This window comes from Hemicordylus capensis, chromosome 3 (genome assembly GCF_027244095.1).
Source record: "Hemicordylus capensis ecotype Gifberg chromosome 3, rHemCap1.1.pri, whole genome shotgun sequence".
NCBI classification, from domain to species: Eukaryota; Metazoa; Chordata; class Lepidosauria; order Squamata; family Cordylidae; genus Hemicordylus; species Hemicordylus capensis.
This window is the reverse complement of record NC_069659.1, coordinates 299,071,341-299,093,894: the sequence shown is the minus strand read 5'-3', so window position 1 is coordinate 299,093,894 and position 22,554 is coordinate 299,071,341. Positions and strand designations below refer to the sequence as shown.

Below are 22,554 nucleotides of genomic sequence, written 5' to 3'. Positions count from 1 at the left end.
CTCCCAACATTTTGCAGGTGAAGGTGACAATAGGGATACTCTTGTAAGAACCAATTCTCATACCAAGGATTACTGCCCAAACCCACCCCACCTGCACATGGCTGAAGCCTGGATTTTACGTTCATAGCGCCTTAGTGTTCTGCCCCCATTGACATGCAGTTGGACTAGACACATGATGCATCCATCCTTCTGCTTGGAATTACTTTATAGACACTCTGGAAAGGGAGCTGAATCCTCAAGAATAACAACCCTAGTAACTCATCTGGGGGCGGGTGGGGGGGACTGAACAAGGCATCCCCAAGAGGCCAAAATAGGGATCATTATTTACCATGAGCAGATCCCAGAAAATAGGGTCTGTCCCTGGAAGACAGAAACAGTTGGAGTCTAGGATACCATAGCTTCCCAAAAGTATCTTAGGAATTGTTTGCTGAAGTGTAGAGAATTGTTAGAGCTCTCTCATTTCCACCCCCACACACCAAGCACTAGGACTGCCTGGAGGCTTTACACACAGGGCTTTTACCCCAAATCTACTTCAGAAGAGAGTGTTTGCGTTCACACACCAGCCAAACTTACCCTGAAGTCCCTTCGAGATTCTTGGACCCACTCCACACACAAATCGGGCTTTGTGATGCAGATTCTAGCTTATCTTGACATATCTCTGGATTTTTAACATGCTGGTTTTAAGCTACTTTTTCTGAAAACACTGGAGCAAATAGGGAGAGGCATTGATGTAGAATTATTAGAATGATAAGAGGGGTGTTCTCTTTAGAAATGCAGATATCGCTCTTTAGGAAGCTCTCTCTCTCTTTCTCTTCTCCCCCCGCCATTGGCTAGAAGGAAAACATGGAACATGCCATGTGAACTTGTTTAAAAAACAAACAAACCCGAGAGCAGAGGGGAGGGGCTGCTTCTCTCAATGCCGCGAGTGTAGTTCCAAGTGGCTTCGCTCAACATTTACCCTAAAGCATGAAACCATGTGCGAATAACTCCCTGGGGAGATAAAAAGACTATTCAATAATTTTGAGTGTAGTATAGGTACAGGTGGTGGAGGCAAGGTTGCAAAAGCTGTAGAACTGACCTAGAGTCTCCAAAACCTGGCATCAATCTCTAGGTGACTATTGAAAGCAACTGCGGAGATGTTAATGGCTTGATATTATGCACACTATTGAGGTGGGGAAAGGAATCTCTGGAAATAGCTCCTGTCAGAGTTGGCAAACCTATGTGGAGAGTCCTGATCTTGTGAGCAGTTCAACATGCATCCCACCTCAGGCCAACACAGCTTGAACCAACCTTGAAAATAATAATGTAAAAATCTCCAGTACTTGCTGATCAAAATCTCCAGTTGAGAAGCTGGGAATGGATAGCTCTTCACATAAACGAGATTGGATTCTGCTGCCTTCTTGCCCCTTCCAGCTCTATAATTCTAGGGTCCATTGCTCACATTTGTGAGTAAATTATCCATTAAATGACCCCTACTTAATTTCTTAAAATTGTTGAATAATCTATAATATTCTTGTGAAAAGTTAGTCATCTTCTTTATATTGACGAAATTGAATGTCTGTCTCTGTCTGTCTGTTCCCTATACATTCCCACACCCTTTGAGCCATCGAGACCAAACTTTGCAAAGTGACTGACCTATGAGTAACATAGGGTACCTGGGAACCCCAACAACCACCCCTTTGTTTCTATAAACTGTTGTTATAAACTCGAGCAATGCTAGGTACTTAAAGCCAGTGGACAAATAAAAAGCACCAGGGAAATTAGTAGGCCTTTGTGTAAAGTAAAGTTGTGCCATTGAGTCAGTGTCAACTCCTGGTGACCCCAAAGCCCTGTGGTTTTCTTTGGTAGAATACAGGAGGGGTTTACCATTGCCATATCCTGCGCAGTATGAGATGATGCCTTTCAGCATCTTCCTATATCGCTGTTGCCCGATATAGGTGTTTCCCATAGTCATAACAGCGGGGAGTTGAACCAGCAAACTCTTGCTCCCTAGGCAAGTTACCTCCCTGCTGTGCCATTAGGTGGCTGTAGGCCTTTGTGTAGATACTGAGAATTCTACAATACTGTAGTAAAGGGCAAGGAATTCAGATGCTTCACCGGCAGCCTCTCCCATCTCATTCACGTTACATCCAATACAGTACAATCTGTATGTTGTATAGATCTGCAGATTGTGCAGTTATTTACATGTTATGTCCAATGCACATACAAATAGTACACTTCCTATCTGTACTCTGCATTTGAGAGGGCCTTGCTGTGTTGTTGGTAGCAAGGCAAATAGGAGGATCACACAGGTATAAATATACAACTGCTCTTTATTACAATTCACAAACTACAGAAGCTCTACCCGACAGCTCCATCTCCTGAAAACTACATGAGCTGCAGAGGTCCAAAAACCACTAACAAAAAGCACAGTGCCCCCGGCATACCTAACAGGCCTGTTGTACCTAAGTTCACTTTTAAAATAAGCTAAGCACAGTCATTCCCACAAAAACAAGCATGTGTACAGACACCTGTGCACATGTACAACAAAATGTCTGAACAGGGCATGAGCAGCTGCGGTCAAGGAAATGTCACCTATTGAATTATGCCCTGTTTCAGAATTAATAAAACAAGTGCCATTTTCCACACCAAGGCATTATTCTGCAAGTAGTGGTACAATAATTGGAATAGGGTTGCTTTTCTGTGGTTGAATTATTAGTACTGGCTGGTCATTTGTTTAACTCTTCTACCTTTTGGTCCCTATAAAATAAATGCCAACTATTCATATTAACAACTTGCCAAATATCCTAGGTTTGCTATCTTCTCCAATGTTACATTACTTTTGTAATTTATACAAATAATGTGTTTTGAAAGAGTGTTAATGTTTAGGATCTGAGTGCCACTAAGTACAAATAAGAGTTAAAACACGGTGTGAAAAATCTCTTTAGACTGGGTGCTTAATCTACCCCCCAGCATTTGGAAGTCAAATAGATGTTTGGCTCAATGGTTTGCTTAGTAATTATCCTAAGGGAAATTAAACGTTGAGCATCAGCAAACTGTTCCAGTACTTCTGGAGCATTGTTGACTGTTCTGCTAATGACTACAGTGGACTATTTCCTTCTTCCTTGCTACCCAAATTGCATTCATATAAAGTGAAATTTTAAACAGGTGGATGTTTGTTGAGGTTGATTATTAAAATGATAGTTGGTTTTAGCAATGACTTGAGGAAGCTGCATCTCCCTGCTTTCCTTGTAGAACAAGACTCAGTCTCAAAAAGTGATGACCTGCTTGCAGTGTCCTCTCCATTTCCCCCATCGGAATATACAGGGATATTTTGCTGCCTTTGTAAGCAGTAGGACTGGTTAGACCGGGAGCAAATTGCCAGCAGCAGTAGTAGTAGTCAAATGAGATGAGAAGATATGCTCGGCCATGTCCACCTGGCAGGAGGGAGTAGGGGAATTCTATGCTGGAAATACAATTGTTTCTGAATTCCTCCTAGACAGCCCAGAAGAGTTCTGTTTGTCAGTGGCATGAAGAAAAAAGATGCAGCGAAGAAGGACCAACGAAGATGACAATTTGATCACCAGTGAAGATAATCCAGAGGCCTTTTATGGAAGCCTAGGTGTGGCCTCTGAGAAGAACATCAAAAAAACTACTTTTGAGAACCTAAATGAGGAACCTGAGCAGAACATCAAGCATCCTAGTTATGAGAACCTATCCACATATTACCCCAGGCAGAACACAGAGGAGCAAACCTATGAAAGTATATATGAACAAAACAGTAAGACCCCACAGGCAAGTAAATCATTACTCTTCTGAAAGGGTGCATGTTTGTCCCCAAGAGGAATTAGTTTATTCCTTATTATAGGAATCATGACAGCCCCCCATTTGTGGTCAGGTGTGCCCATGGTGGTGGTGGTGGTGGGTAGTGCTTGCCGCCCCCAGTGTCCCACCCACACTGGAGGTGATCATCTCACCCTGACTCATGGAAGGGCCGCCCCGGGTTCAGGTCCCTCTTAATTTGTATCTTATGTTTCGGGAGCCACTTGGAGTGGCCTTATCGATAGGAAATGGTGGGATGAAATAAAAGTAAAATTGCCAACACGAAAAGATTTGGTACCAGAGAACTTTCAAAAGGGAGTCATGAAGCTCATTAGCCAGACTATCCTCTGTACTACATCACAGATTGATTGGGGGATGTGAAATGCACCTTTGCTGATGCCGTTGAACAGCCTACGGGCAACTTCTGAAGTTTTTCCGGTGCAGTTTTTTAAAATTAATAATAATAATAATAATAATAATAATAATAATAATAATAATAATAATTCGATTTCTATACCGCCCTTCCAAAAATGGCTCAGGGAGGTTTACAAAGAGAAACAACAAACAAATAAGATGGCTTCCTGTCCCCAAAAGGCTCACATTCTAAAAAGAAACATAGGACACATACCAGCAACAGTCACTGGAAGTACTGCTGGGGGTGGATAGGGCCAATTACTCTCCCCCTGCTAAATAAAGAGAATCACCACGGTAAAAGGTGCCTCTTTGCTTTGGAAATTAGTGTCCTCTGCTCCATGAACATACTGCTAAAACATAAAGGTCTGATTAAGAGATACTCTGCCCTAGAGTCCATGAGACAAGTTTTTTTTTAAGGCACCATAATCATTTGGATTTTAGTAGATCTTTGACTTGGTGAGCAGGAGAGATTCAGATGTGTGGGTATTCCTGTCTCCTTATGTTGCTGTTGTGTCATCCCAGTTGGTTGCTGATCTCTGTCCTGCTGTGGAGATTGGCATGGTGTGTAACTGAAGCACTGAATGTGGTTTTGAGATGTTGTGGGGAGATTAAAAAGATTGTGAAGCATTTATTTGGGAAGCACACATTTCTTTGTGAGAAGTACTTCACAATGTGAAAAGTTCAGGAGGTATATAAATGTGACAGACAGACAGATAGATACAGTAGACAGATAGATAAGTGGAAATGTTAAGAAGTACTTTTCACATTTCTTTGTTAAAAGTACTTCAGAAATGTATATATATCTTTAATGTTCTACATGGCTTGAGACAAAAATATCTTAAGGACTGCCTTCTCTCACATGTGTCTACCAGTCCCATAAGATCTTCTAGGGTGGCCCTCTTGTGCATCCCTCCACCTTCTGAGATTCAGCTGACAGCAATGCACTAGTCAGCCTTCTCTATGGGATCTGGAGGAAGCGGTTTTGTCCTCACATGTGAGTAGATGGAGATGAAAGGTTTAGGGTAGAAGAGCCCATCCCTTCACACACACACACACACACACACACTTTTCAAAAGGGGCAGCCTTCATATTTAGCAGGGAGAAAGCTGCTCCCTCTTCAGTCCAACACAGCATGGGCTGCAGAGGCATAGCAAAGTTGGAGGGGGCCCAGAGACAAGATTTTAAAATGGGCCCCCTCTCACTGAAGCTCAGCTTATGAAGTAAAGAAAGCTTAAATGAGGCTGAATAGTGGTAACAAAAGGCCTAGTAAAGCGTGTGTCACTCATATCAATTTCGGAGGATGAATACAACTGAAGGAAGCCCAGGTGGGTGCACGGCTGGGGGAGTCAGTCATGTGACTTGCCTCTGGGGGGGGCAAGGCAGTGGGTCCCCAGACAACTGCCTCCCCTTTCCCTCTTATAGTTACACCCCTGAAGGGCTGTCCAGTGGCTGTTCCTGAAGTCTCCCTTTTTAGACTGTGAGCCCTTCTGAGACAGCCAAGAAACCATATTATTTTCTTTGGCTATGTAAACTGCTTTGAGTACTTTTCTGTTGATAAGTGGTATATAAATATTCTTAATAATAATACCAGGCCTGCTCATTAGAGGCCCCTTTTACTTTGGTAGCAGAAAACTGCTGCTAGATTGCCCATTCCATTCCTCTGGGTCCTGGTTGAAATAGGGATGGGAATATGTTAAAGCATATAGAATAACTTACCCTGTTGCTATATCTGACTTGTATACTATCTGAATTAAATTATTCATATGGGGAGAGGAAGTGTGACAGCCTTGGGTGCAGTAGCATAAGGTGATTTCAAACTGGGGCTGGAAAATAGCTCATTGGTGCATGCCATTTCTTGTCTCTTCTGATTCTGGTAAGTGGGACTTCATTAGCTACAAGGCACTCTGCAGCACTATTCATAGCTGTGGAGGCTGAATCAGACTATTGTGAAAGATGCCACGACTTAGGACATCAGTCACTGCTTGAATTCTGGTGAAGAAAAGAAGGCAGACTGACCAGCAACTTAACTTTTGTCTCCTTTATTGCTGGGGTGAGAAATCTGAGCCCACCTCCTTTTTTATTAACCATTATCAACGTTTTGTTTTCAGGAGGGGAATAAAAAAAAGCCTCGTCAGGTTGTGAAGAGCATCGCAGCCTTCTTCAGTGATGGGCATAAAAGAATAGGTAAGGATACCACATCACTAGAAACCCACATGTGGCCAGGATTTCTGATTTAGCAGATCTTTCATTTTGAAAGGATGCTGACAAAGATGCCCCTTCCATACCCTGCCTATCTCCCATAGCCTGCTCACTCAGCATACACTAGGCTTGACCTGAAACGTTGCCATCTGATGTGCAGTGAATCTTTGGGGGCTGTGACCTAGTGACTCTAGTTCCTTTTGCCATTTACATTATCCCTTACAGAAAATTACTTTTCCTGAACACTTGCAGGAACATTTCCTGCTCCGTTTGGGTAATTGTGGCTTTTTACTCAGACTTTAATATAATTGTCTCTACTGTGGCTTCTTTGTATCTTGTATGGTTATCTTATGCTTGTATTTTAAATATTTTTAGTCAGATTTATGTTTTTATATTTTAGCTTAATATTTTAATTGTGTAATTTTTATAGTCTTGTTTTAATTTTTGTGTGAACTGCCTTGGGCTTGTTTTAATGAAAGGCGGTATACAAATTTAACAATAAATAAAAATAAATAATAGGAAAAGGTGATAGGAAGTCCAGAGACACCTTTGTCCTATGCTGACCCCTCTTGTAGCATCCTACTTCCTTACTTTATTTTTATGTTATAAACTTTTTATCTTGCTTCTCTTCAAAGGAACTGAAGTGGCTTACAGATTCAAAATAAAAACTCCATAATAAAAATAGCTAACAGAACAGCAGCAGCCAGCTACTTTAAAACAACTGGAATAACGGCAGCAGCATAAACTCTCCAATAGCATTAATAAGTAAACATTCAACAAAAATTTAAAGCCTTTTGAAAAGGTCATGCCTTTTTTGTGCCCTAAAACATATAACTTGGGGGTGGTCTAATGTCAACAGGGTGAGTGTTCCAGATGATTGGTGCCACCACAGAGAAGGCCCTGCTTCTTTCCAGCAGCCTTTTACACTTCATATAGTGGAGACAGTCCATGGATGATGAGTGAAGCACATATGGGAAGAGGTTCTTCCGGTGCCCAGGTCCCAAGCTGTTTAGAGCTTTAAAGATAGCAGCCCCTTTAATGGTTAGAGCAGGGCTGAGCAAACTGGGCCCTCTAAATGTTGTTGGACTACAACTCCCATCATCCCCAGCCACAGTTTATTGTGGCTGGGGATGATTTGTAGTTCAACAACATCTGAAGGGCCAAGTTTGCCCTGTCCTGGATTAGTGTCTCACTAGGACAGGGGAAAACCCAAGTTCAAATCCCTGTTCAGCCATGAAGCTCACTGGATGACTCAGGGCCAGTCACAGCCTAACCTGCCTCACAGGGTTGTTGTGAGGATAAACATAACCATGTTTACAACTCTGGACTTCATGGAAGAAGAACAGAATATATTTGTAATAATTAAATTAAATTAAATTAAATTAAATTAAATTAAATTAAACTAAACTAAACTAAACTAAACTGAGTTCAGAAATGAATAAGCAGTCAGTGCAGGTCACACACAATGTTGGAGTGATATGCTCTCAGCAGGCCATCCTAGTCAACAACCAGCCTGCTGTATTATGCACCAGCTGAATTCTCTGGATGCTTTTCAAGGGCAGCCCCATGTCAAGCACATTACAGGAATCCATTCTGGAGGTGTTGTGTGGATTCCCCTTTGTCCATCCCATGCTGTTCCCTGTTCTCGCACTTTAGCTGGTTTCTCTGATGAGTCATTGCCTTCATCCTGTGCTTGTTGCTGACCAGAGTTACTAATTTAATATTTGTACTTTGTGTGTGTTTTTGTCTCAGACTTTGTCCTTGCATGGGAATCAGATCTCCAGGATATGGAAGGACAAAATGGCAAGGGCCAGAATGAAAAACACAGGCAAAAGAAATCAGTTGAAATGCACAGGATCTGGCGAGAGAGGTTTCTGAGTAAACTCAGAACAACAGGGCTCCAAATGGAAATGGTAACCAAACTCTTTCTTGCTCATGTTTATGTTGGCTTTTCTTTGCCTCCTAGTCTTGGTTTTATTGGTGCCATCTTCCACTGAGGAGAAAATAGAAGGTTGGAACCATGCTGGGGCGTAACTATAATAGGGTAAGGGGAGACAGTTGTCTGGGGGGCCCACTGCCTTGGGGTGGGGGACAGAGACAAGTCACATGACTGACTCCCCGAGCCACGCACCCTCCCAGGCTTCCTTCAGTTGTATTCTTCCTCCAAAATTGATGTGAGTGTTAAGACCTGGAGCTACCAGAACAGCATGTCTTTCTCTAGTACCATTAAATGACTTGCGTCATCCACAATTTACAAAACCTTCGAAGCTCCAATGTGTCTGCCCTATTAAGCAAGCCCTACCTCTCAAAATTGTGAAGGTTTTTGATTATTCACAAAGCTTAATGTGAAGACACAGCCCTAAAGGTGGGGGAGCATGTTACCCCACCACTCTCAAATATATGTTGGCTAAGGTAAGGTGAATGTAGCGGCAAGTGGGGAGGGGGATATGTAGGAGGACATCAGCTGCCTGCCTAGCTCCCTCAGGTATCCAGGGTCCAAACAGTGAAGGGCTTTAAACGTCAAAAAAAAGGCACCTTGAATTGGAAATAATAAAAATAAATTATTATTTGAAATAAATATAAATTTCTGTACCACCCAGTCTAGTAACCCTGGGTGGTTCGCAACCAATAATACAACATCAACAATTGAATTGATCACTAACAATTAAAACAATTAAAAAGTTAAAACAATTTAAAACAATTTTAAGGGAAAGGATTAAGCATTCCCTCTTCCTGCTCCACCAGTTCTCCCTCAGTTGTTCCTGCTTTAGTATTGTGATGAGGCAAACTTGGGGATGGAAGCTACACATTAGCCTTGTAATTGTAATGACTGTGTAACCTGATATGTTTTGAAAATTAACCTCCATCTTTGCTAATGTAATGACTAACAGGTTTTCCTTTAGTTTTCTGTTCTGTTCTCGAAGGATTGTGTGGAGCCCAAATAACACAAGAAATACAAACTTGCCTTACTTCTGATTCTTATACTTCCATCTATTTTTCATTTACTGTAGTGTTCATTGAAAACCTCTTCATAACTTGAAATCTTACCAGCACAGCCCATTCATAACTTTAACTGCTTCAACGTGCATCTCTATTTTGGTGCTGAAAAATCTACAGTCAATGGCTGGGTGAATATCAATCTGGCCTAGCTTAGTAAAGCTGTCACAGTAGCATCTGTAAACACAATGTGAGGAAGATTTCTATGTGACTGAAAAGCTGGCCTCCAGGTGGTAGGAATAATTTGTCCCTATTATGGTAGTGTCTGAGACCTAGATTATACGTTATAAGGAGATATGTGGTTACCACTGACTTACATTTTCTATTCCCCTTTCTCTCTGATAAGGTGTAGTTGAAACAAGTGTTTGTGACACATCCCATTAGTATTTATTTTCCCTGCAAGTGGTAGGCAGTGAAGCAGAGTGGGGTGGGTAAAGGTAAAGTAAAGTGTGCTGTCAAGTCAGTGTCGACTTCTGGAAATCACAGAGCCCTGTGGTTGTCTTTGGCAGAATACAGGAGAGGTTTACCATTGCCTCCTCCCACACAGTATGACATGATGTCTTTCAGCATTTTCCTATATTGCTGCTGCCCGATATAGGTGTTTCCCATAGTCTGGGAAACAGACCAGTGGGGATTTGAGCCGGCAACCTCTGGCTTAGTAGTCAAGCCATTTCCCTGCTACGCCATTAGGTGGTTGAATGGAAATACAACCCTACAAAGAAAAACCGCCCTGAGCCAATTTGGAAGGGCAGTATAAAAACAAAACAAAACCATATTAATGCCTACACACTTTCCCCCAGTGATGCCCATGCGTCTCTCTGTAATGTGTAATTTGCACTTGACTACATCTTTGTAGGATCAGAAGTGGTATATTTGAGACTAATTTCAGTAGTCTAGCTATCTGAAACTATTGGAGCAAAAAGGAGCTAGCAACACCACCATCATTCTGGGAAGAAACAGTCACCATGCCTAGTGTGACCATGAGGACTACATGAGATTGCTGAGTGTTTTTGGGGGAAAAAATACTTTTGCCTCTAAGAGTCATTAAATTTCTGCAACAGATTGTGCAGTAGGGTAATGTCTGTACAGAGAACTTATTCTGATATTTCCCATGTATCTCCTCCTTCTTTTCTAGCACATAGCCCAGAAGGCAAAAAAGGTGGTGTATTATGTACTGCTGAATGCTCCTTGGAGTGTGCTTTGTTACTATGCTGAAGATCTTAGACTGAGAGTCCCCCTGCAGGTAAGGATGTTTCTGAACTTAATGTCATTTGGCCAAAATTTTGTTCTGCATTTAGGATGCCTCATCATACAACAGCAGATGGTGGTAAAATTGTTTCTGAACTGTACCATTTCAGACTGCAGTTGACAGTGGAAAAGATTACAGATTAAACATGACCCCATTAAAAAAATTATATTATATCTGGAGAAGTTTGAAAAGTTTTGAGAACCCTTATCTTGTGATGCTGCTGTGAATTGTCACTGGCCACCATTTGAGTGCATGCTGTGGGTGTGAAACCAAAGGATGCATGTCTCCAAAAGCTCTGCTCCCATTTGTGATATGTGAGAGACAATTTTTGCCATGCAAACATGGCTGCATGATTTATTTGTTTCTCGTATGGAAAAACATTCAATTGTGCAGTCCTTCACCTGCAATCCAAAGTGATACACTCCACTTCATCTGCTCTTTGTGGAGGCCACGGTTCAGATTCTGCTTCACCCAATGGTGTCTGAACAATGCAGTGAGACTGCATCTCTTTATATTTCAGCTCCGCAAGGTTATATACAGTACAGTTGGTAGATTTAGTCTTGTACCAGGATGACTTCTGACTTCTGACACAATTGGTTCCTGAAAATTGTGCCAAGTTGAAATATCTTAACTTGGAACTGATTTCCCCCAGGCAACAATGTTATAAATGGGATATTTAGTTCCTGAACCAAGGTCGGAAACCTATATTTTTGCTGCTGGTGGTCTGTCAGTTAGACAGACATGCAGCAGAAAAAGTGGATGGTGGAGAATCAGAAGTTGCTCACCCTTGCCACCCATTCCTCATTATTCTGTGGAAGGAAGGGAAGTAACTGGCTAGATGTCGTCGTCCTCCTCCTGGGCAATGGCAAAGGAAGGAGGGTGTGCAAGAAACATCATGTAGGCTTGGAGCAGGCCAGGCTCTCACCATCATAGCACAGCAGCTAAGCCTGGAGGAGGAGGAATGTAACTAGGAGTTAGGGGAGTATCTTGGATGGGCAAATCAGCCAATCCCTCCCCAGTCTCAGATGCTGCAGCAGCAGCTGCAACCAAGACTGCCAGTCTTGAGGACAATGTGAGCCTGAGCTGCCATTGTCTCCTCTTCCTCTAGCTTGTGCACCAGCAGCCATCTAGCAGAGCCTCCCCTCCCATGGTGAGTGCTGTAAAGTTTAAACAAGGTGGCAATTTACAAATGTCTTAAGTGCCATTTGTCTTAACTTGGAGCGTCTCAAATCAAGGACTGCCTGTGTTGGGTATATTAAACTAGATGCTCTAGTTATGAGGACCCACAAACATTTTGTGGAGGGTAAAAGGGTCAAGGCAGAAGGGATTTTGCCCTCCAGGTGGCAATTAGACCCCGGGTTGCTCATCTCTTGAGCCTAACACTCAGTGTTAGCACTTGCACACTTCCCTCTGCTGCCAAGAACATTCCTCATTAGCTGGCAGGAAATTGCATGTGCTTCCATCTGGCCACTGTGGTTTTTGTCATTTTGTTTTGTGGGAGCAATTTGATCTTCCATTATTGTTCTGCATGAGTGTTGGTAATAGCAGCTCCTACACATCCTCCGTTTCTATGCTCTATTTGTCTACATTTGAACCAACGGAGCTAAAAAATAAGAGACAAATTTGATTGCACACACGCCATAGGAACAAAACAAATCCTGCATTGATTAAATAACTGCTGTTGAAATATAATGGGTGCATGAGAAATCATCCACTCTTTTTATAACTCTTTTGCACCCTTTGTTTGTATCTCTCTTCTGAGTGAATATGCATGGCCTTTGCAGCCCTAACAATTTTGTCCTCTTCACTTGGATTTACATGCACTATTTTTCTGACTGCCATTATCTGAATGCAATAAAACTGCTGACAATGTGTCCCTAGCATGGTTCTCCATTACTTCGTCCCCAGGCTGTGCCCAATCAGGATGTGACTAACTGGTCTCACAAAATTCTGATGAAACTGGCCATTCCTAACCTTCTGTATGATGAGGTTCCTGACCTGCCCTTGGACTACTACACCTGTCATTTTAAGGCAAGCAAGTTACAATGGTAAGATTTCAGAACTCCAATTATTCTCCTTTTCTTTCTTGATATATCCTCTTCCCAAATTAGAGGAGTATATTTGTCAGATAACTTGACAGATCCTTTGAGCTAACTTAAAGATCCTGTGTCTGTCTCTGTGTGTGTGTGTGTGTGTGTGTTTTAGCTTGTGTTTTATTTTCTGCTGTCTGTTGATTTTATCTGTGTTTACTTGGTGTTTTTATCTGTCCATATTTTGAAATTGTATTTCACTCTTAGCTGATTTTCTGTAAGCTGCCTTGAGGGCTTTAAATTGTAAGGCAGAGTAAAAATTGCCTTAGTGCATAAATCTGCACTACCATCTTCAACTGATTTAATAGTCCTTCTCTCTCCCTGGGTGACCCTGGAAACTGTAGTTATGTGCTGTGGATTAAGGATGTGTGACAAAATTCACAGCATCTCTAATGAAAATTCTGAGCATTGTTTGAGAAAAGCCAGTGAAACAAGGGTTCCTGGCAGAAGTATGGAGTTTACATTTTATCCAACTTTCTTTTATTTTCCCTTCTCATTCTCTCCAGTTTAGCTTTGAGGCACCAGCCAAGCTCTAAAGGAATCCTCTCTGGCCTGACTGTTCCTAATGCTCAAATGTGGCTTCCCAATTGATGATGTCCACTTCCTGTTTCCTCCCCAGCTCCCTCAAGACTGCCATGAGACCAGCATGCATCTCCATAATCTGACAATGCAACCAATATTTCTCTGACCATCACCTACAATTGAAGGGGCTGTGCCTTCATTGTCATCATGATGGTCCCAATGGCATTGCCTCTCCTCACTTCATTGTCCTCCCCCAGCCTCAACTCTAGGACCATCCACACAAATTCCACTTAAAGTGGTTGACACCCTGACTAGTTAAGCAAAGATGCAACAGGAGGTTGCTCATAGTGCAGATGAAGGCTGGCTTACCCACTCCTGGAATGTGCATGGGGGATGCAATTTTCATATCTTCCCTGCCTCTGGAAGTGCTTTGAAATGCATGACCTTCAGAGACATGTTTTTGGCAGGCATAGAGCACTTCTAGAGATGGGGAGATCAGCAAAAATTGCTCTCCAACATTGCACACACACAGTTGTGAGGAAGCCTGCTGTTGCGGCTTCACTTGCTTAGTCAAGATGTCAGCCAGTGATTCTAGTGTCCATTCTTCTCATGCTGCCTCATAGATAATAGCCAATTTTTCACAACTTTAGCATCAAATTGGACACGCTAAAAAAAAATCAACACAAAGTTCTATAGGATTCTGACACCAACAGTAAACCCAAATGAAGAATCCTAAAATTGCTAAAATACCCAACCAACAATACTTTTAAAATTATCACTAATGTAATTCACCACCATTTAATAATATCATCACAAGTGACATATTCCACCTCAATTGCTATAAAATCACTACAACAGCTAAAAGAATAAATAAAAACTTGTACAGGCTCCAAATCCTTTGTATGTTGTTCAAAAAGTCCAGTATTCCTTAAAAACATCTAGTCCCAAGGAGTAATCAGATAGTCCTGAAGTCTGGAATCTTCTCACACACCTCCATAATGTATTGAATCCAGTTTTCAAATAGAATAAATATCCATCCAAAGTGGAGTGTCCGATGAAAAAATATTAAAAGAGAGAAATATCCATCAAAGGATAAAATGCCAGATGCATTTTGACCGCAAGTCTTCTTCAGCCGCAGTTCATCCATGTAATTGTTTAGTATCTCCATAGAATATATTTCACAAATGCCTGCATCTCAAACAAATTTTATGGTGATGTTGTTAACTATGTCACTGAAATCTCAGTTATCTCATGTGATAATTGTTTGCTAAATTAGCAGACTCCTAGATTCAAATGCCACATCCAGCAGCAATCACACAGCCCAAAATGCCTCTCCTCTTGAAACTTCAGCAATACTAAATATCGCAAGGAAGAACAGCTCATCTGCCTCACCAAAATAACAACAAACAACAATATTGATAATAAATTTCAGTCATCCCAGGTCCTTGGGAAGGACTTGATGTCTGGATAAAACAAACCTGGATAAAAGTCTGGATAAAAGTCTGGATAAAGTCTGGATAAAAGTCTGGATAAAGTCTGGATAAAACAAACAATAACATCTGTCCAACAGTGTAAAAAATAGATAGATAGATAGATAGATAGATAGATAGATAGATAGATAGATAGATAGATAAAATTATAATAATGCCCCATCCATAAACCTCAAAGAATCCTTAGACTTCTGTTATACTTCCTCCTCCCTTCAAGACTGGATCTCAAAGGTCAGGGCTCCTTCCAGCACTGCCAGATAGTCCTGGCCAAATTCCACAGTGGGTGGGTGGGACTAGCATCTGCCTTGCTATGACCATTGGAGAAGTAGGCCTGGGAAGCATGCCCTCTCTCCTTACATTATGGGTTTCGTGTTCAGTTTGTTCTCAGTGAAGTTTTTCCCGCCCCGCCCAGGTTTCTCGGAAGTCATCACCATGAGACCTTCTTCAGCAGCACACAGCGACACAGAATAGTAAGTCCCAAGCACAGGGCAAGGGGAATGGAGGCCTAGACGCTGTCTACAGTGGGAGCCTAGAGAGACTTGTCCCACTGCTTTAGCACTGGCAACAGGCTTTGTCTTCCAACCACTGTTATCACTGACCATGTGCTTGGCACAGTTGCACCCTTGCCTAGTCCTTAGTAGGAAGACACTCTTATGAAAGCAGAGACTGAAAGCAAAAAACCCAGTTTCTTCCCAGACATTGCCTATTGTGATCATCTGTACAGTTTCCCTAAGTCTAATCTGGAGAAGGATGGGAGAATTGCTGGGTAAACATGGTAAGGTTGTGTCAGTATTACAGTTTTCATGTAAACCTATTAGTCTGTACAGATGATCACCTTGTGCAGCCTTTATCTAATTATGTGTCCTGCCCGGTTAACTTTTTTTTTTTCTTTAAACACCAAAGCAGCAGCAACATCAATCCAAAATCAGAACCTCATCAAAGAGGTGCTAACTTTATTGCAGTGTCCAGGGGTGGCCCTTCCATAAGACAAGGTGAGGCAGCCGCCTTAAGCAGTAGATTATTGGGGCATCATTAAGGTGGTAAGATGCCCTCTTGCCCTTGCTGCTTCTTTTTTTTTTTAAGGGGGAAAGCAGTGTGTGCACAAGGTGGGGTGGCATTTGGCACATTACCTCAGGTGCTAAGAGGTCTTGAGCACCACTGGTAATGTCTTGTAATGCTTAATTGTTAGAATGTTGTGAAATGTTTTGCTAACTAGGCAAAGAGGCACCGTTTAAATGTGGCGATTCTCTTTATTTAGCAGGGGGAGAGCAACTGGCCCTATCCATCCCCAGCACAGCGTCCCTCCAGTGTCTGTCGGTAGTGTCTACCTTATGTTTCTTTTTAGATTGTGAGCCCTCTGGGGACAGGGATCCATCTCATTTATTTCTTATTTATATCTATGTAAACCACTTTGGGCTCTTTTGATAAAAGCAGTATGTAAATATTTGTTGTTGTTTCAACCAGGCCCTTATTCTAGCCTTCCTATTCAGTTTTTATCAGGGTTTCCTCCTTTTGTTTCTGTGGTCTGCTTGTGCACATTTCTACCTATTAAGCCAATTCTGTCTAGATACTATATCACCATTCTCTCTCTTGCTGCCTGTATACAGGCTCTGGATATTTTGCAGTTTCATTAGTCTCAAGAGTCCCTTCCCTGAGAGAGAGAGAGAGCGAGAGAGAGAGCACCTTACATTCTGCTCTCCACATTATTGTCTAAATAATAGACAGCTATCTGTTAGAGATGACTGTGATTATACCAGCAATCACACAGAGTTGCACATTGTATTGTGGGAAGAAAAACATTAAGAATTGCAATTGAAGGGTGCTTATCCATAATGGTAAGACTCCGAATGAGTGTGATTGCTGTTCCCTGTGGAAATCAAAGCACAACTTCTTGTCTTCTCTGTGCTTCCCTTCAGCTATATGAGATCCTGGCCACCACGGCATATGGCAACTCAAAGGAAGGGGAGGTTGGAATAGACAGGCTGCTGAATGAAGAAGTCTTCACAGCTGCATTCCCTTTGCATGATGTAAGTTGGCAAGCAGATTCTTCCCAATGGACTTGGAAACAAATAGTTAGGGATCTCCTGAAGGCACATGATGCAACCACCTTGTTGAAGCTAAGCAAGTCAACATGTGAATGAGAGACTGCTTGGAAACCCTGCATGTCTTGAGTTCTATCATGGAAAGAAAGGTAGGCTATAAATGAATGATCACTACACCTTATAATAAATGGTGGCCCATTTATTAGTGCTTGGTAGCACTAGGTAGGCAGAAAAAGTTTATGAACGTGGATTCGTGTAAACAGATTTCTCAGTCCTCTAAATCTCTATCTGATGATGCTGAAGACAGACTAACTACCAATTCTCTCTTAAAGCTTTGGACTCTACTAATTCTGAAATTGTATAAAGATATTGTATAAAGGGGGTCTTCATAGTTGTTAATGTGAAATACAGCACAATTTTTTTTTAAAAAGCTCTACTTGATGTGGATAAGGTCCCACTTTTTCCAAAAGGGTACCTATGAGATGCCATCAGAGGAGATGCCCCTTCCTGAGCTGAATCAGAGGCAGATTCTTTTCCACTTCTGGGCCCGGTGGAGAAAGTGGAATAAATACCAGCCTCTGGATCATATCCGCAGGTACTTTGGGGAGAAGATTGCACTCTACTTTGCTTGGCTTGGTGAGTACAAGGCCCCTGGCATTCATTCTCTTGTTCTAGAGCTGGATTGACCTCCATCGGCACAGACTGTTCTGCTGCTTCTGACTGGTGATAAATGTTAGCATATTCTGCAAATGGACAAAAATTCACATTTTGATAAACCAATCAGCTTTGGTGACAAGCAGAGAATTGAGAAATATCAACCCACAGACCACTATTTTAGCAGTCATTTCTTCTTCTCAAAGAACCGAGAAAATCCTAGTTCTGACTTAAGAGGACAGACTTGGGATCTTGAACGAGAATTCTCAGCATCACCCCAGACTATAGTTCCCAGAATTCTGGGAAACCGTGGCTGAGTTTTCCACAATATAAGTTCACTGGGTAAAGCGGGGCCTTGGAGAAACTGATTTTCCTAAGCTTTTCTCTATATGCAGCTCAGAAAGACATGGGCAGGAAAGAAGTGTAGTGATTATCTGAAGTATTAATGTGTGGTAAAATACATCCTGCCTTCATTCAGATTGCTATGATCTGTTGTATGGTAAAAATATTCAGTTGTTAAACTTTGAGTTGAAAAGCAGCTTTGTCTGAAATGGTCCCTCCTGCCAGTGTATATAGAGAATATGCCAGAAACTTAATTCTGCTCAAAATGTCTATTTCCAGTTGTTTTCATTATATGCAAATTGAGCAAAGAGGCACCTTTTAAAAGTGGTTATTCTCTTTATTTAGCAGGGGGAGAGCAACTGGCCCTATCCATCTCCAGCACAGCATCCCTCCAGTGGCTTGTGCTGGTTTCTATCCTATGTTTCTTTTTTAGATAGTGAGCCCTTTGGGGATAAGGGGCCATTTTGTTTGTTTGTTTGTTTCTTTGTTTGTTTGTTTATATCTATGTAAACCGCTTTGGGAACTTTTGTTGAAAGCAGAATATAAATATTCGTTGTATTTGTATATACCTCATCCTGTCAAACTTCTGTATAAAAGGAGCAAAGCAAAAGTGGCAGAAATGTTTTCAGACTGAATGCATTGTTGAGGAAGGGCCATAGCCCACTGGTGGGGCACAAATTCAAGCATTGCCACACTTTTGCATGTCATGTCATTTATTACTATCAAAGTCCTTGGTAGCATATATTGGAGGAAGGCACACTAAGAGCATCTGGGGGGTTGGAGAGGGTGAAGAGAGGAAAGGGGGGTAGATTCTGTCCTCTCCCTGACCTCTCCTGACGAACATCTCATCCTGCCTGCACATTCCTGTCTCGGCTGAGGAGGTTTGTTTTTGCAGCCCCAGACCATCTGAAGGACCAGCTTGTGGCAGCCTGATTGCTGTCCTATTCCATCTGTGCCTTCTACCTGAGTGCTTGACTTGTTCCACCTGTCCCTAAGGACCAGAGATCTCGCGTGCGAGGGGAGATTTCTGGAGCCCTTGGTAGCATATATTGGAGGGAGGCACTCCAGAGACCTGCCTGTAGGCAGCTGCCGAAGCCAGCCGCCAAAGGGGGCCAGCCTTTGGTGCCAGGCCTTTGGTGTGGGACTGGGGACTGTGGTCAGGAGGGGGGAAAGTTATAGTAAGGTGGGGTTGGAGGTCTGGGTTGAGTTTTGTTAGTCCTCCTTTTATTGGGTTGTGCCAAGCCTTTTGTTGTCATGTGTTTGGGTTCTCTTAGGCAGAGTGATACGGGGGGTGCCTCCGGCAGCTCTGGGATAGCTATTACTGTTGTGAGGAATAGAAGAATTGGCGTTGGCAGAGCAGCTGGCCAATACAGGGGAAGGGAAACTAGTAATTTAGTAACCGTTTCCACTTCTGGCTGCCCTGTCAGCTCTCTGGCCTTGGGGAGCAGTTCCAACTTCCCACAGAACCTAGCTTTTGCTCCTTTGCAATGCCAGGTTGGTTCAGAATGAGACCGAAATCATCCATGACTTATGGATGAGGGAGCTCACCTGGCTTGTATAACTGAGACCTGGATGGGGGAGGCTAGTGGCCCATTTTGGGCCCAGCTTCTTCCACCAGGTTACTCTGTTGTGGAGCAGGCTAGCGGAAGTGGGCGGTGGGGTGGAGTCGCTGTGGTTCATAAGGATACAATTTCCCTTACCAGGGCCCCTGTGTGACAGTTGACTTACAATGAGTGTGTCTTTCTGAGGCTGGCAACTAAGGATAGATTAGGGATTCTGTTGGTGTACCGTCCACCCCCCTGCCCAACTGACTTCCTAACTGAGCTGACAGAGCTGGTCTCGGAATTGGTGTTGGAGTTACCTAGACTTTTAGTTCTGGGGGACTTCAATATCCATTGTGAGGCTGACTTGTCTGATGCAGCTCAGGAGTTCATGGCAGCCATGACAAATATGGGCCTATCCCAACTAGTTTCTGGACCAACTCATGTTGCCAGCCACATACTCGATTTGGTCTTTTGTTCGGATCAGGGGGTATTCTGTGGGTGTGGGATCTTGTGGTTTCCCCATTGTCATGGACGGACCACTACCTGGTTAAGGTTGGTTTCACAGCCACAACCCAGCCCTGCAGGGGTGGAGGACCTATTAAGATGGTCCGCCCGAGACAGCTGCTGGACCCATTAAGATTCCAAAAAGCCTTGGCGGGGGGGGGGATTAATGTTGGCCCTGCCAGTAATACTGTCAATGCCCTGGTGGAAACCTGGAATAGGGAACTCATCAGGGTGGTAGACACGATCGCTCCTAAGCGTTCCTGCCGATCTGCTTTAGAAGTGGCGCTTTGGTATACAAAGGAGTTGCGGGATCTGAAGCAGCAAGATAAGTGACTGGAGCACAAGTGGAGAACTCGGCTTGAATGTGACAGGACACAGCATAAAGCCCATTTGAAGGTTTATGCGGAGGCAGTACATGTGGCAAAAAAAACAATTCTGGTCTGTGCGCATTGCTTCTACAGGTTCACGTCCAGCAGAGCTGTCCCGGGTTGTGAGGAGTTTGATTCAGGCTCCTTCCAATTCAGACCAATCCCCGGGGACTTAGTTCTGCTGCGATGCTTTTAAAGGGTTCTTTGCGGACAAATTCTCTTGTATTCGGGCCGACTTGGACTCCACTGTTTCTGCAAAGTCTGTTAAGGTGGTGTCTAGCAATCCCTTTTGCAGTATTAGATTGGATCAGTTTCAATCTGTGATGCCTGATGATGTGGACAAGCTGCTTGGGGCGGTGCGGCCTACCAAGTTCTCTGTCTTGTTCTCTGGATCCTTGCCCAAATTGGCTGCTTCTATCTAGCAGGGAAATTGTTGGAGATGGCCTAGTTAATATCATTAACTCATTGCTGAGGGAGGGTAGGATGCCTCCTTGTTTGAAGAAGACAAATATTAGACTACTTCTTAAGAAGCCTTCCCTAGATCCCTCAGTGATGGATAGTTATATCTCCCATGGTTGGGCAAGGTGATTGAGAGAGTGGTGGCTAACCAGCTCCAGGCAGTTTTGGAGGAAACCGATTATCTAGACCCATTTCAAACTGGCTTTAGAGCAGGCTATGGGGTTGAGTCTGCCTTAGTCGGCCTTATAGATTACCTTTACCAGGAATCGACAGAGGGAGTGTGCCTCTGTTGGTTCTTTATTATCTCTCAGCAGTGTTTGATACCATCGGCCATGGTATCCTTCTGGATCGCCTGGGGGAACTGGGGATAGGAGGCACTGCTTTGCAGTGGTTCCGCTTCTATCTCTCAGGCAGATTCCAGATGGTGGAGCTTGGTGACGGCTCCTCTTCAAAACAGGAGCTATTATATCGAGTACCTCAGGGCTCCATTCTGTCACCAATGCTTTTTAATATTTACATTAAACCGCTGGGTGAGGTCATCAGAAGATTTGGTGCAGGGTGTTATCAGTATGCTGATGACAACCAAATCTATTTCTCCTTATCATCAATCATCATCATCATCATCATCATCATGATGAAATGGCATTCACTCCCTAAATGCCTGCCTACAGGCAATAATGGGCTGGATGAGGAATAACAAATTGAAGCTGAATCCAAGCAAGATGGAGGTGCTTATTGTGGGGAATTGGAATTTAAGGGATGAGTTAGATCTTCCTGTGCTGGATGAGGTTACACTCCCCCAGAAGGAACAGGTATGCAGCTTGGGAATGCTCTTGGATCCAGGCCTCACCCTGGTATTTCAGGTGGAGGCTATGGCCAGGAGCACTTTCTATCAACTTCAGTTGATTCGACAGCTGCATCCATTCCTTGAAGAGAATGATCTCAAAACATTGGTGCATCAGCTGGTCACCTCCAGGCTCGACTACTGCAATGCGCTCTACATGGGGCTGCCTTTGTACATAGTTCGGAAACCTCAGTTCAAAATGCAGCATCCAGATTGGCCTCTGGGGTAATCCAGAGAGACCATATTATGCCTATCTTAAAACAGCTGCACTGGCTGCCGATATGTTTCCAGGCGAAATACAAAGTCCTAGTTATTACCTTTAAAGCTCTGAATGGCTTCAGTCCAGGCTACCTTGGAGAGCGCCTTCTTCAGTATGATCCCCATCACTTGTTGAGGTCATCTGGAGAGGTCCGTCCCCAGTTACCACCGGTATGTCTGGTGGCGACTTGGAAGTGGACCTTTTCTGTAGCTGCTCTTGGCCTATGGAATGCACTCCCGGCAGATATCCGCAGTTTAGGCTTGCTGATGGTCTTTAAGAGAGCTCTAAAAACTTACTTGTTTGGCTTAGCCTTCCAAGGTTTGTAAATTGTTTTTTTAAAAAACTATTTTAATTAGTTTTAAATGGTTTTTTAAAAATTGTTTTTAAATTGTTTTATATTGTTTTTAGCATTGTGTTTTAAATGGTGTTGTTTTTATGGATGGGGCAGTTTATAAATGTAAGAAAGAAAGAAAGAAAGAAAGAAAGAAAGCAAGAAAGAAAGAAAGAAAGAAAGAAAGAAAGAAAGATCAGATACATCAGTACAGTTACAAAAGGAAAATAACCTAATAAATTTAACTACCAACATAAGGCAAGCACTTAATTATGACTATTAAATATATGAATGAACCGGCTGTTAGCTGCTGATGAATCTTGACAGCCAACACATAAAATTTTGCCATGTAGTAAGTGATGCCCAGTTTCTTATCTGCAGGAGGAGCATAACATAAAACCCTTAGCTGATGGGAAGACATTGTATCTCACTCTAAAAAACATTT

The 22,554-nt window shown here is 42.8% G+C and overlaps 1 protein-coding gene across 1 annotated transcript in view; it reads left to right on the top strand.

The window, feature by feature from the left end:
- Window positions 1-22,554, top strand: part of ANO7 (anoctamin 7) — a 57,722-nt gene that overhangs the window by 9,009 nt on the left and 26,159 nt on the right. The window contains exons 3-10 of the mRNA XM_053309004.1: window positions 3,479-3,774; window positions 6,324-6,399; window positions 8,167-8,327; window positions 10,547-10,654; window positions 12,569-12,708; window positions 15,175-15,232; window positions 16,679-16,789; window positions 17,275-17,440. Coding sequence (XP_053164979.1) covers window positions 3,523-3,774; window positions 6,324-6,399; window positions 8,167-8,327; window positions 10,547-10,654; window positions 12,569-12,708; window positions 15,175-15,232; window positions 16,679-16,789; window positions 17,275-17,440 — 1,072 coding nt within the window. The 5' untranslated portion in view covers window positions 3,479-3,522. The remainder of the gene's footprint in view (window positions 1-3,478; window positions 3,775-6,323; window positions 6,400-8,166; window positions 8,328-10,546; window positions 10,655-12,568; window positions 12,709-15,174; window positions 15,233-16,678; window positions 16,790-17,274; window positions 17,441-22,554) is intronic.